We start from the raw sequence: 13632 nt of genomic DNA on the forward strand, positions 1-13632 counted from the left end.
CTTAAATAAATAAAACTTTAGGGGGGAAAAGAGAAAGAGGCATTGATCTTCAAATATGGGTGATGGAAAGGGTGAAGTCCATTCTGGCATAAGGATGACAGTCGAAAAACATTTGTACAATGAATAATGAGCTTCTGAACTTGGCTAACTGGGAGAGATAAAAAAAACTACAATATTCATGATTTTCTTCATTTCACTATGATTTAACTTTCTAACCGCCTTGGTTTCCTTTGTTGCAAGATAAGAATAATAATAGTACCTCCTTCACAGGGATAGAATGAGGCCTAATGAGATGATGGACACAGTGCTTTCAGTATAACGCCTGGCATGTAAGTGCTAAATATTAAATATTAGTCGGGGCTCCTGGGTGGCTCAGTCGGTTAAGTGTCCGACTTGGGCTCAGGTCATGATCTTGCGGTTTGTGAGTTCAAGCCCCACATCGGGCTCTGTGCTGACAAGCTCAGAGCCTGGAGCCTGCTTTGGATTCTGTGTCTCCCCATCTCCCCGTGTCTCAGCCCCTCCCCTGCTCATGCTCTGTCTCTCTTTGTCTCTCAATAATAAATAAATGTTAAAAAAAATTAAATATTAACTATCAGCAATCATAAAAATATTCAGATTGCCTCTCTAGATGTTAAGATACTTAACAAAACACATTGATATTGCTCTACTTCCATGGCTATGAAATTTCCCTAAAAGTAAAAATAGAACCACAATGAACTTTGTCAACCTTATTTGTAATAAAATTATTGACACTGGAGAAATTTTGGTTTTCCAATCAGATTTTAAAAGATAAATCCATTTGCAAGGACCACAGTGACATATTTTAAAAACACAAAATGAGACATATCCATTGGCATGCACAAAAACTAGCTGATTTAAACACATGTTTATCAAGAAGCATAATGGTTTTATGGAAACCAATTTGACAATAAATTTCATATATATAAAAAAGAAGCATAATGGTTTGCTAAAGACATCAGTTAAATCTTACGTAGTAAATAGGAAAAAAAATGTAATATCCTAACTTCTTGTTTTTTTGCAACTTACCTATTGTTTATAAGTTATCACAGAATTACAGGATTTAAGGATTCCAACTAGGCCAACGATCTCTTTTTAAGAATTTTCTCTCATAAAGAACCTATCCTACTTTAAAAATAGTGAAGAATCCATAACCTACTTGGTAGCAAGCGCTTATCTTTCCAAAGAGTGTTCTTTACTTCTGTTCTTTCCTGAAAAGAAATCCACTTTGCTTTTGGAGAATGCAAAGCACTGGCTTCATTATAAGATGAGGGTTATCTCAGGTGAATTACACAGTTGCTCAGATAACCAGTTTCAAGGACAAATGGGGACAAGAATGACGGAGAACTGGTACACTGCACACCTGGGTGTGCCTCCTGTTGGAGAGCGAAGAGCTCAAGAAACAGGGACAGGGACATGGGGACATACTTAGGGCCCGTGCAACGTAGCAGCGTAAGAGAGAAGCTATGGCCAGAGGACACTTGTCTATTTTGTAGTGTTCAAGAGGTAAATAATCAGCGAAGCAAAAACAAGGACAGAGAGTTAACTTCAGCTGGAAAAGAGGTGGGCTGCATTAACATGCTCTGTCTTCACATTGATCATAGTGACCTTAGGAGAAGGTGTGAATAGGTCAACTGCATTAAGTATTACTTTACTGGGCTTGAAAAGTTTTATTAGAAACAAAGTATTTCTGGGGACTCCTTCTGACTCCCAATTGTTTGCGTTTTTCTTGAGTTGCTTCAGTTGCATAGCAATACGCAGTTATTTGTGGTCTGAAAAGGACGACTTTACATCTTTAGAGATCATTGGTATTTGGGCAGACCAAACCCCTGGAAAGCCAAGTCCCTTGCCTGTAGTCCTTGGGCCCTTTCGAATGCTCCCTCTCTGTAAAGCGAGCTTTCATGCTACTTTAACTTCCCGATCTCATACGCTGATAAACTTTTGCCTGCTGCTCACTTAGAAAAAAGAAAGAAAAGAAACCATTGGTATTTTCACACTTACTTACACTGGGTCTAAAACTGTGTAATCTGCATCTCACAAACCTATCATTTTAGTCACATTACTAGCACTGACACTTGTGACATATTCAAAACTGTGACAAGAATTATTGCTAGAACATAGCAGATTAAGTAAAGGTTTGAGCTTCGAACTTTCGGGATCCTCGCTGCTTCAGTAAGTAGCAGCTCCATACAGGGTGAGCGGTCAGCTGCTGGCAGGGGCGGGGAAGCTCAGAGGAAGCCCATCTGTTCTATCACCAGAACAAAGTCATAAGCCTCCCCTCTGTCCCCCCAGACTGCATGCTGTTTGTGACTTCCTTCTCTCGAGGAAGATTCCTTGGGAATCTACTTTCTCCTGGATAAAATGGGATGTGGGAGGAGCGAAGGCTCACAGTGTCAAGTTAACCCAGGCAGGGCTCTCTCCTGCCTCTAGGGGAAATCCCACGCAGCCCATTTGCCTCTAGAGACAGCTCTACCTGAGCTACTATTTTTAATAAAGATTAGTATCTGTAGCAAGAACAGAACTGAAACATGGCCAGCATACCTTTTATTACAGAAATAAGAATGTTGAGACACTCAGAGAGACCCGGGCGTCAAAACCATTTCTATTCTCTGTGTTTTTTATATGATGTGTTGGAGAATTAACTACATTTCTAAAATCGACGATTTTTCCTCTTTGCTGCTTTGAAAAGAGCAGGTAATTCTACCAAGCATTAAGACTGAAAGCTCATTTTCACATCTCTTCCCATGGTTTGCTTGTATATTTGCAGAATTTCGATTGCCGTAAAAGAGGACGTAACATCTTAGAGCCAGCTTTTCTCATTCGATCAATAAAATATCCGAAGCCCAGAGTGCCTGTCCCCCCTCCTCCAGGTTACAAACAGGACTCTGCATCAGAGGTGGGATTAACATCCAGACTCTCAGCTCCCCCCAGCACTCTGAACCATGCCTCACTGCCTCTGTGAATTCACGTTACATAGAAGCCAGAGCCATGTCCACGCAATGGGGTTTAGCTTTAGTTGATGTGTACACAAAGCAAAAGGCATTTACCTTTTTACATTTTTCTGGACAAATCTAAACATGATGGAAGGCTTTACATGGCAGATGGAGAGACAACAAAGCAAAGATGAATTTGGTTGGCATAAACAATGATTCGGATCGGTACACCTATAACCTCCGTGAAATCCGATGGTTAAAGGAGTTAATCAGGTAAAACAAAACATAATTTTTTAAGCACACTGGACAGGTATATTCAAATGCTTACAAAAGGTGGGAAGAAGCTACGTTACGAACAATAAAAACTTTACAAATGACATTAGCCTTTCAACAATACATTATTTCAATAGTTTATTTTTGTTAAGATAGGGATATTTTCTCAGTAAATTCAAATAGTTAATTTTATAACAGTGAATGGATAAGCTAGAGCTAGAAAAGTTAACGCCCAGCACTATCTTTAAATTTCAGGTGGAAAAGTGGTTGATTGGAACTTCTCCTCTCTTTATGAGCCAAACAGTGTTGAAAGAAACAAATTTTGAATAGAACTGTGTATCTGGTTCTTTCATATTTCAAATGGGAAAGTCCTCTGATAGAGAAAATTCCACGTTTCTGCACCTGTTTTGATGTCATTACAGTCAAAGGCAACATTTGGATCCTAGAATGCAGCTGGTCAAAACATCAGTGATGGAAATTTAAGAAATTGGCTTTTCCACTAACAGAAAACCAGTCATCAAACAAATTCAACATGATTATGGTGACTAAAGCAAAAACATCACGTGTAGTGGTGTCACAGCTCTTGGTTGGCACATATATTAATAAATTTTCAAATATCAAACAATATAACACCAAGAGCTACTAAAACCAACTAGCACAGAAAGATTCCTAAAGCACTGTTAATTATGAACATCATAAAAACCGAATCCCATATGAATTCTGTAACCAAGCACACCCTCTGTGCTGCACAAGCCGGTCCGAGCACGTCTTTCTTCAGGAATTCTCCAGCATCTCAAAGCAAACTCGGGCCGAAGCCCCCAATTCCTTACTGAATTCACTGCATCTTCTGAACAGGCCCTCACTTAGGGAGATGGACACACACACACTTCTCACAATTTTGAAAAAAATGGAAGGCCTTCGTACATGTCAGTTTTTAGTTTTATCCAATCGTTAATTTTCTGCAGAGTTGTTTTTTCTTGACTTAGTATTTTTGCAAGTTTTTTCATTTTTTCTTCGTTTCTTTCGATGTACTTCAACCCTTCCAGCTGCAGCTGATTGAGCTTTTCATTTCGGCTTTCGTCTAGAGGTATGTTTTCACACATCACAGGATTAAATCTAAAATAGGTGTCAGGAGGTAACAGACCATCAAGCATCACATGGACTTCTGTTAAAACAAAGAGAGAACAGGGTAGATGAGAAAATTGACTTACTCTGCAATGATCTAATTTTATCCTTATTTAAAATTATCTTCTTTTAAGGCAAATTACAAAGCCTTCCTTATTTCATCACTCCAGCCCATTAAAAGTAGGTTTAAGGAATCCATAATAACGAATCTAAGGAAATTCATCTCCCAAGATACTTCTTCCTGTAATTCTGCTACTTGCTCCTTTACGCTCTTGTCGCTGTTTTCGGTCATACTGTTAGCCACCGCTGAAATGCCTTTCCAACTTGTTTTGTTTTTAATGTTTATTTATTTTGTGAGAGAGAGAGAGAGAGGGAGGGAGGGAGGGAGGGAGGGATGGGCAGAGAGAGAGGAGAGAGAGAGAATCCCAAGCAGGCTCCACACTGTCAGCACAGAGCCAAAAGCGAGGCTCCATTTCATAAACCTTGAGATCATAACCCGGGCCGATATGAAGAGTCAGATGCTTAACTGACTGAGCCACCCAGGCGCCCCTCTTTTTGTTTTTAATTTTGGGGATCATCTTTATGGAGGTATAATCTATCTACGATAAAATTCACCAGTTTTAAGTATATAATTTGAGAAGTTTTGACAAATGTATACCTTTGTGTAATCACAACAATCAGGACATAAAACATTTCTATCACCCCCCAAAGTCCTTAATGCCTTTTTTATAGTTCCTCCTCTCCTTACTCTTTGGCTCTTCTAGAATTTCATACAAATAGAATCAGAAATACATAGTTCTGTGTCTAGCTTCTTTTACATAGCAACACGCTTTGGAAATTCATCCCTGTCATAGTATGTATCATAGTTCCTTCCTTTTCACTGCTGAGTGGATTTCCATTGCACACATATACACCACGGTTTGTTCTTTCCAGTTCTGGTTCTCTCCGGTTTTTAGCTAGTTGGAACAATCCTACAGTAAGAATTTACATATAAGTCTTCTTGTGGATATATGATTCCATCTCTCTTGAGGGAATACTCTGGGATGAAATTGCTCCATCATATGGGAAAAGTGTGTTTATCTTTTTTTTTTTTATATGAAGCACAGTAGACAATGTTACATGTTTACCTTTTTAAGAACTGCAACACCGTTTTCCAAATGGCCACAGCATTTTGCATTCCAACCATTAATATATCAGAGTTCCCACTGTTCACATCTGCCAAAACTTGGTATTGTCAGCCTTAATTTTAGCCATTCTAGAGAATGTGTGGTGGTATTTTGTGGTTTTACTTTTCATTTCTCTAATGACTAATGATGTAAAGTCTTTTATGTACTTTTTAGTCATCTGCGTATGTTCTTCTATAAAGTGTTCAGATATTTTGTCCATTTTTTTCTGAATGTTTTCTTTTATACATTATATTTATATATGTATATATGTATATATATAATTCTCTGTACAGTTTAGATCTGTTTATGTATTTGGTTCTGATAATGGATCAGATACATGTTTTGCTAGTATTTTATTTCAGTCTACAGCCTATCTTTTCATTTTACTAAGACTGTCTTCTGAAGAGCAAAATCTGTAATTTGATAAAGTCTATTTTTTTTTTTTTTGGTTCATGTTTTTTGTGTCCTATCTAAACAATCTTTACCTAAACTAATGTCATTTAGATTTTCTCCAGGGTATTCTTCTAGAAGTTTTATAGTTTTAACTCTTATATTGAAATCTATGATCCATTTCAGATTAATTTTTGTATATGGTGTGAAGGGTCAAGGTTCACTTTTTTGACTACAGCTACCTAACTGTCCCTATACTATTGGTTAAAAAGACCATCCTTTCCCATTTAGTTACCTTATTAAAAATCTTTTGAGCTTACATGCATGGATCAATTTCTGTACTATCATGTACCATTCATTGATCTAAAGGTCTAACCTTATGCAAATACACAGTCCTTTGCTTACTGGAGTTTTATGGTCTTGAGATCAGAGGGCAGAAGTCCTCCAACTTTGTTCTTTTTCAAAATTGTTTTGGCTCTTCTAAGTCCTTTGCACACCCATATAAATTTTACAGTCACCTTGTTAAATCTCCACCCCAGAAAAAGGCTGTCTGCGTTCTCATAGCAATTGCATGGTGTCTATAGATCTATTTGTGGTGTTCCACTGAAACAACACTGAGATTTTCCAATTCATGAATACGGTATATCTACTGATTTACTCAGTATTTCTTTAATTTCTTCCAGTAATATAGTTTTTAGTGTTCAGGTCTTGCACATTATTTGTTAAATAATTCCTTCAGTGTTTAATATTCTCATGCTATTATAAATGACGTCTATCTTTGTATATATTTAATTTCAACTTCCAGTTGTGAGTATGCAGAAATATAATTGATTTTTACTGACCTTGTGTTCTCCAACTTGTTGATTCTAGGAGATTTTTAATAGATTCCTTGGGATTGTCAACATAGACCATGGTGTTATCTATAAATATTTACTTCACATCTAATCTATCTGCTTTTTATATCCTTTTATTGCCTTGTAGTACTGGAAAGGACCTCCAGGACAATGCCAACTGGAAGTGATGAGAGACATCTTACTCTGCTCCTGATCTTAAATAGAAAGTATTCAGTCTTTCACCATTAAATATAATGCTAGCTCTAGGTTTCTTGGGTTTTTTTTTTTTTTCATTCTTTATAAATGTCCTTTGTCAGGCTGAGGAAGTTTCCTTCCGTTCCTAATTTACTATGAGTTTTTATCATGAATGGATGTCAAATTTTGTCAGATCCTTTTCCACATCTATTGAAACTACCACAAATTTTTCATGTTTTAGTCTATTAATATGGTAAATTATATTGATGTTTTTAAATGTTAAACCAACTCTGTATTCTTGGGATGAATCCTACTTGGTTATGCTGTATTCTCCTTTTTACGTATTTCTGAATTCAATTTGTTAGAATATATTAAGAATTTCAGCATGAGGAAACTAATCAGGAATTGGTATTTTTATGTACTTTACAATTTTTTTTTTTTTTTTTTGCCTGGTTTTGGAGTCAGGGTAATGCTGGCCTTATAGAATGAGTTGGGAAGTATTTACCCTTCTTCTAGTTCTTGCAAGTGTTTATGTAGATCTTGTCAGCTGCATCTTTTTCATTTCAGATAGTGTATTTTTCATCTCTAGAAGTTTGATTTGGGTCCCTTTTGTATCATTCATTACTCTCCTTATGTTCAAGTCTTCCTCCAGCCCACTATACATGTAAAGCCTGCTTTTAATACCTACTGTAATGTCCTATCTGCTAATTGCCTATCTATCATCTGATTCATATCTAGGTCTGTTCTCATTGATTGGGTTTGCTCTTCTTGGTGAAGGGTGTCTTTTCTTGGTTCATTGTATGTCTGGTAATTTTTTATTGGATACCAAACACTGTGAATTTTTGGTTTTTTTCTGTACTGGAATTTATTGTATTCCTTTAACAATGGATGCTGTTAACTGGATTCAATTTGATCTTTTTGAGGATTGCTTTTAAGCAGTGTTAGAGTGGATCCAGAGCAGCCCTCAGTCTAGAACTAATCTGATGCCACTACAGAAACAATGCTCTTCTGAGAACCCCACTGCATGATCTCCTGTAACACAAGTTCCTTCTATTCTATTGATAAAAATCTGAGCTACTCTGGGTCCTATGTGAGCTCCAAGAACTGTTCTGTCTAACCTTCCTGGTGGTTCTTCCCCTGCCTTGGGTAGTTTCCTCACAGGTATGCACCGATCAGTACTCAAGGGGACTCCCCTGTATGTCTGGAGTACGCTCTCTGTGAAGCTTCCTCCTGTTATATTTTGCCCAAAAATTCTAGTTTCCTTGGCCTCCATGAACTATAGTTCTGTATCCTGTTCTGCTTTTTCAGGTTCACCCCTCACTGTGCTGTAATCTAGAAATGCTTTTTAGGTAGCAAGCCGCACAACTGCAAAAATTACTTCATTTATTTTCCTTCTCTCAGGGATCACTGACCCATGACACCTCTAGAAGTTTGATTTGGGTCCCTTTTGTAGCATTCATTTCAGACATCTAATGTCGGTTTGGTTCAGTTTGCTAATGGTTTAAGGTGAGAGGAAATGTATGGTTTCTATTATTTTATCATGGCCAGCAGTGGAAGTCTTAACCCTCTTTTAAAATGTCTAAACCCTATCCTATTATTAAGACCTGTATCTAGTCTAATTCACTTCTTTTTAAAAAAGTTTGTTTAAATGTTTTTATTTTTGAGAGAGGGCGAGTGGGGCAGGGGCCGACACAGAATCTGAAGCAGGTTCCAGGCTCTGAGCTGTCAGCACTGAGCCCAATACAGGGCCCAAACTCGTAAACCCTGCGATCATGATCTGAGCTGAAGTCGGACACTTAACTGACTGAGCCACCCAGCCGACCCTAGTCTAATTTACTTATTGTAAAATCTCCACAATAACCTATTTTAGTTTTCTTAGTCCCCTTAATTCATAGTTTTAATCATTTACAACTATTCACCATTTATTAATTGATAATACATTAGACTGAGCTAAATGGAATTGCATTTTTTTAAACCTGGAAATATTTTTATTAATAAATGTTTCACATACTTCTATAATACCTTGTTTTTCTTTTCTTTTTACCATTTTATTTTAATTTACATCCAAGTTAGTTAGCATATGGTGCAACAATGATTTCAGGAGTAGATTCCTTAGTGCCCCTTACCCATTTAGCCCATCCCCCCTCCTACAACCCCTCCAGTAACCCTCTGTTTGTTCTCCATATTTAAGAGTCTCTAATGTTTTGTCCCCCTCCCTGTTTTTATACTATTTTTTCTTCCCTTCCCTTATGTTCATCTGTTTTGTATCTTAAGTCCTCATATGAGAGAAGTCATATGATATTTGTCTTTCTCTAATTTCGCTTAGCATAATACCCTCTAGTTCCATCCACGTAGTTGCAAATGGCAAGATTTCATTCTTTTTGATTGCTGAGTAATACTTCATTGTATACATATACCACATTTTCTTTATCCATTCATCCATCGATGGACATTTGGGCTCTTTCCATACTTTGGCTCTTGTTGATAGTGCTGCTATAAGCATTGGGGCGCATGTGTCCCTTTGAAACAGCACACCTGTATCCCTTGGATAAATGCCTAGTAGTGAGTTGCTGGGTCGTAGGGTAGTTCTATTTTTAATTTTCTGAGGAACCTCCATACTGTTTCCAGAGTGGCTGCACTAGTTTGCATTCTCAGAAACTGCAGTTTTTATAGTTCAAGAACCATCTAGTACCAGCAATTACATACGTTTCACTCAATTTTTTCATTAACTAGAGTGTAAGCACACTAGAGTGGAAGCAGCATTACTTGTTTCTTGAAAATTCCAATTAGTCCATCACATGGTTTGCACCAGATACATAGAAATATTTTGAGACTGGCTGATTAGGGCTTCTTTTTCTCAGCAGATTATACAATCACAATATTGTATAGACCTAGATATATGCTTCTTGATAAGAATGGTGGTAATTTCAGAGTCTGATGAAAAATAGTAAGAAATTTTCTTTTACTATTTTTAAATCACAGATCAAGCACCATTCTGTTTTAACTTCTCACTTGCATGTCCATAAAAATATGCCACACGTATCGTATCGCAGAAGCAGTCTCATGCCATCCTTAAGAAAGTTGTTTTATGCCACCACAGGCACTTATTTCAATGCAAACATTCGGAAGTTTAGTATTCCGGGTGTAAGTCAAATGCATTTGTGCTGTGATCGAATACAGTAAAAATGTAATGGGGAAAAAAAAAAGAGAGAAAAGAGTAATTTATTGATTTGATGACAAAATTTCAGATAGTGAAAAATCCAGTATATAAGCTTCTCTTGGGTTGTCATTAATAGATAAAAGTCCTTAGTGGGGAGTTTAAGATCCTCATGTAGGCTAATGACTTGACGATATGGAAAGAATGAGATTCAGAAGCAAGGTGCTGTTAAATGGTGACAATTCTTTTTAAGAACTGAATAACAGATTTATAAAAGACTTAAAATAAAATAGTAAAATAAGAAGATCTACACCTCAAGGCCGAAACTGGACACTCAACATATACTCATTGACTGCCTACTATGTGGTGGGCATTGCAGTCAACATAGTCAACTGGAGAAGTTTCCACCTTGTATTCTTGCAGGATAGACAGACTATAAGCAACCACACAAGCAAATATGTAATCCACATCCACACAATGAGAGAATGCTCTAAGTTGGAAAAAAAGAGAGAGAGAAAGAAGCAGGGTAAAGAGGTTAGAATGACATGGTGAGGGGGTGGAAAGGAATCAGGAACAGTCTCTCCGAGGAAGTGACATCTGAGCAGAGACCTGAATGAAACAGGGAAGTGAATCAAGAATAAATGTGGGAGAAGACCTCACAGAGAGAGCACAGCAACTGTAGAGGTCCCGAGGCAAGAGACTTCCTAGCGAGTCTGAGGACAGCAAGAACTAAAGTGTGGCTGGACGACTTGATAGAGGGGGGCCATGCAAGGAGAGGGGGAGGGACGCAACTCTTAAAGGACCTGGTATATTTCAGTGATTGAGGCTTTGGGATTTTGGTCTAAGTGTGATGGGAAGCCTAGACGGTTCAGAGCAGGCTAAAGACAGGATTTAATTCACATTTTAAAAGTCTCCAACCAAACCTTTGTGCTAATCCTGCTTCAGATACTTCTCCAACTGTACCCAGGCAAAGGTAACACACCAGGGCCCAGGTGAAGAACAGTCTCTCTTCTGGGGTCACTGAGAAGAAATGAGTGAGGAGAAATGGAAACATAAGATTTGCTCCCCTACATTCGTGAGCCTCCCGTGTAGACACAACACACTCTTTTGTAGTCGGCAGCGGCATATGCTACCCAAAAGTGAACTTGAGACGTTACGGTGCTTTAAGGTGGCAAACAGACTAACCTTCTGTATCCGTAGCACTGTTGATAACATTCGACAGCTTGGTTTTCAAGCTCGTGTACGTCACAGAGTTTCTCACATCACTCTCGTACCGCCCGGTGCCCAGAGACACGATGCACTCCAAGGGCACGTCCGGCCAAAGACATTTACACTCGTGCATGGCGAGCGCTGAGGGGTTATTCAGAAGCAAGCCTCCGTCCTGCAAAACAGGAGTCAAGAAAATATAGTGCAGCACTCTGAAAAGTGAAATTCCATTTTACAAACATGAAAACAAAAGCTGTATTTTAAACAGTTTGAAATTTAGTGAACGGAACAAATTATTTAAAGACAAGAAGTTCCCTTAGAGTATTTATTTTGTATACCACAGCTTCAAAAAAGACAATGGGAAAATTCACTGGCCTTATCACACTTTCCCTTCCTATTATGAAAGTTGTTTTAACTTCTTCCTTGATCGCTTTGCATATTTTTCTCAAAACTACTAAAACGAACAGAATTACCTTTTAAAGGCAATTTAAAAGGTAATTTAAACAGAATTAACCTTTAAAGATAATATCCTTGTTCAGTGATCACTATAGAGTCTACATAAAAACTAACAAAAAAATTGCGGTTTTACCAATCGATTAAAACTAGCTTTTTGTTCATAAGTCAAATAGAAACAAATTAATTCAACTAATTTCACTGCAACTCTGTGAACAATACAATTTCAAAGTATCACATTCATTAAAACACACATATCATCTAAACAAAGTAGGCAAACCTTGTAATGCCAAGCATTTATCAATCATAACTATTATTTTGAAGAATTCAGAAGGAGGACTAAACATGCCAAAAAATACTGTAAAACTGTAGAATAAAAGTATATAGCCAGCCTTGCATTACTGGGATAAACCTCTCTTGGTATTAGTGTATGCCTTCAATCCTGAAAAACTATAAACTGTTGGAAAAGTTACTCCTTCTAATACGCCCATATCGCCCTCTCTGTAACTGTCTCCCATTAATTCCAGATAGTGCCACACAGATTTGGTCAGCTTCTAAGCCTACAGTCCAGTCATTCATTAATTATTTGCAGGTTTTTGATAACCCACATCCCCTTGCCTTTGTGCCTTTGGACATGCTATCTCACTCAGAACACTTTCTCCAGCCCCCTTCTTAGCTCAACTAACTCCCATTTACTCTTCAAAACATGGGCCAAGAGTAATCGATCCAGCAAGAACCTAAGTGAAATAATCCTAACATGTTGAGCTGAAAACAGTCCGTCTCTACTGGAAGATAAGAGACTGCCTAATTCTGTACTAGTACACTGAAAAAGAATTTTGAAAAAAATAGGTTTTCCTCAAGAATAGGAAGAGGAGATACAAGCTTAAATTGGCGTGTCCTAAGGCAGTACACACGTGAAATACAGGCACTGAGATTACAGTGACACAAATATTACGGGATAAAGATCTATAAAGAAGTAATATTTTTCCTTAAGACCTGTATTTTCAGAATTCTTTTTCGTTTTTAATTTTATTTTTTTTTTGATGTTTTATTTATTTTTGAGAGAGAGAGCACGAGAGAGCGAGCAGGGGAGGGGCAGACAGAGAGGGAGACGCAGCTTTCAAAGCAGGCTCTAGGCTCTGAGCTGTCAGCACAGAGCCCAACGCAGCGCTCGAACCCAAGGACCGTGAGACCATGACCTGAGCCAAAGTCGGAGCCCCTCAAAATTCTTTTTTAGTGTACTACAGCAAAATTATGGCAAACTAGGATGTTAGGCAAATGAGCCACTTTGCATGGCTAAGTTCTCCTTAGGAAAGAGTGTGTGTACAGGGGTGTGCATTTAATAAAAACCCTTTCTGCAATAAGCCATATGCTTTTCAAAAAAGAATATAATGATGGTGCTTCAATTTTCTCTTGATGATTCAGAATTGTGGGGGAAAACACAAATCAGAAATATTGCTGCTTCTAATTCCAATCTCAGCTTAGCTTCTACTTCCTAGCTCTTTGGCAGAGGCATCACGACTTTTAAAAATAAGATGTGACTTGATAATTTGTAAAATTTTAGGATTAGGTACTACATTGAGTGTATAGGCTCAATGGCAACTTATTTTAGTACCGGCCCTAGAACTTCAAGAAGTGTTTGCCGACAGCCTTTCCCCCTGGGGAAATCTGCAAGTTTCTCACAAAGGTAAAAAGCAGTACATGCGGCGATCCAAGCTCCAGTGAGGTAGTGATTTGACTGTCTTTTTACAAAACCGGGGACTCAAAGGATCAGAGACTTCTGCTAAGTGGCTTCCTTTCCTTGTGGAAAATCACCTCCCCCACCTCCCCCACTGCCAACACTAGTGTTCTCTAGCTTCAAGGCCCCATTAAAAACATGCAGC

At 38.0% G+C, this 13632-nt stretch overlaps 1 protein-coding gene across 3 annotated transcripts in view; it reads right to left on the minus strand.

The window, feature by feature from the left end:
* Positions 1-3009: 3009 nt before the first annotated feature.
* The window catches only part of PNPLA8 (patatin like phospholipase domain containing 8), a 46586-nt gene continuing 35963 nt past the window's right edge, over positions 3010-13632 (minus strand). For 2 of the 3 annotated variants that reach the window (XM_027071643.2, XM_053218643.1), the window contains exons 9-10: positions 11276-11471; positions 3010-4389 (exon numbers count right to left, since the gene is read on the minus strand). In XM_027071643.2, coding sequence (XP_026927444.1) covers positions 4115-4389; positions 11276-11471 — 471 coding nt within the window. In that variant the 3' untranslated portion in view covers positions 3010-4114. Of the gene's footprint in view, positions 4390-9128; positions 10098-11275; positions 11472-13632 lie in introns of those variants that run through there. The other variant, XM_027071644.2, reaches the window with a different exon arrangement.

This window comes from Acinonyx jubatus, chromosome A2 (genome assembly GCF_027475565.1).
Source record: "Acinonyx jubatus isolate Ajub_Pintada_27869175 chromosome A2, VMU_Ajub_asm_v1.0, whole genome shotgun sequence".
In the NCBI taxonomy this organism is placed as follows: Eukaryota; Metazoa; Chordata; class Mammalia; order Carnivora; family Felidae; genus Acinonyx; species Acinonyx jubatus.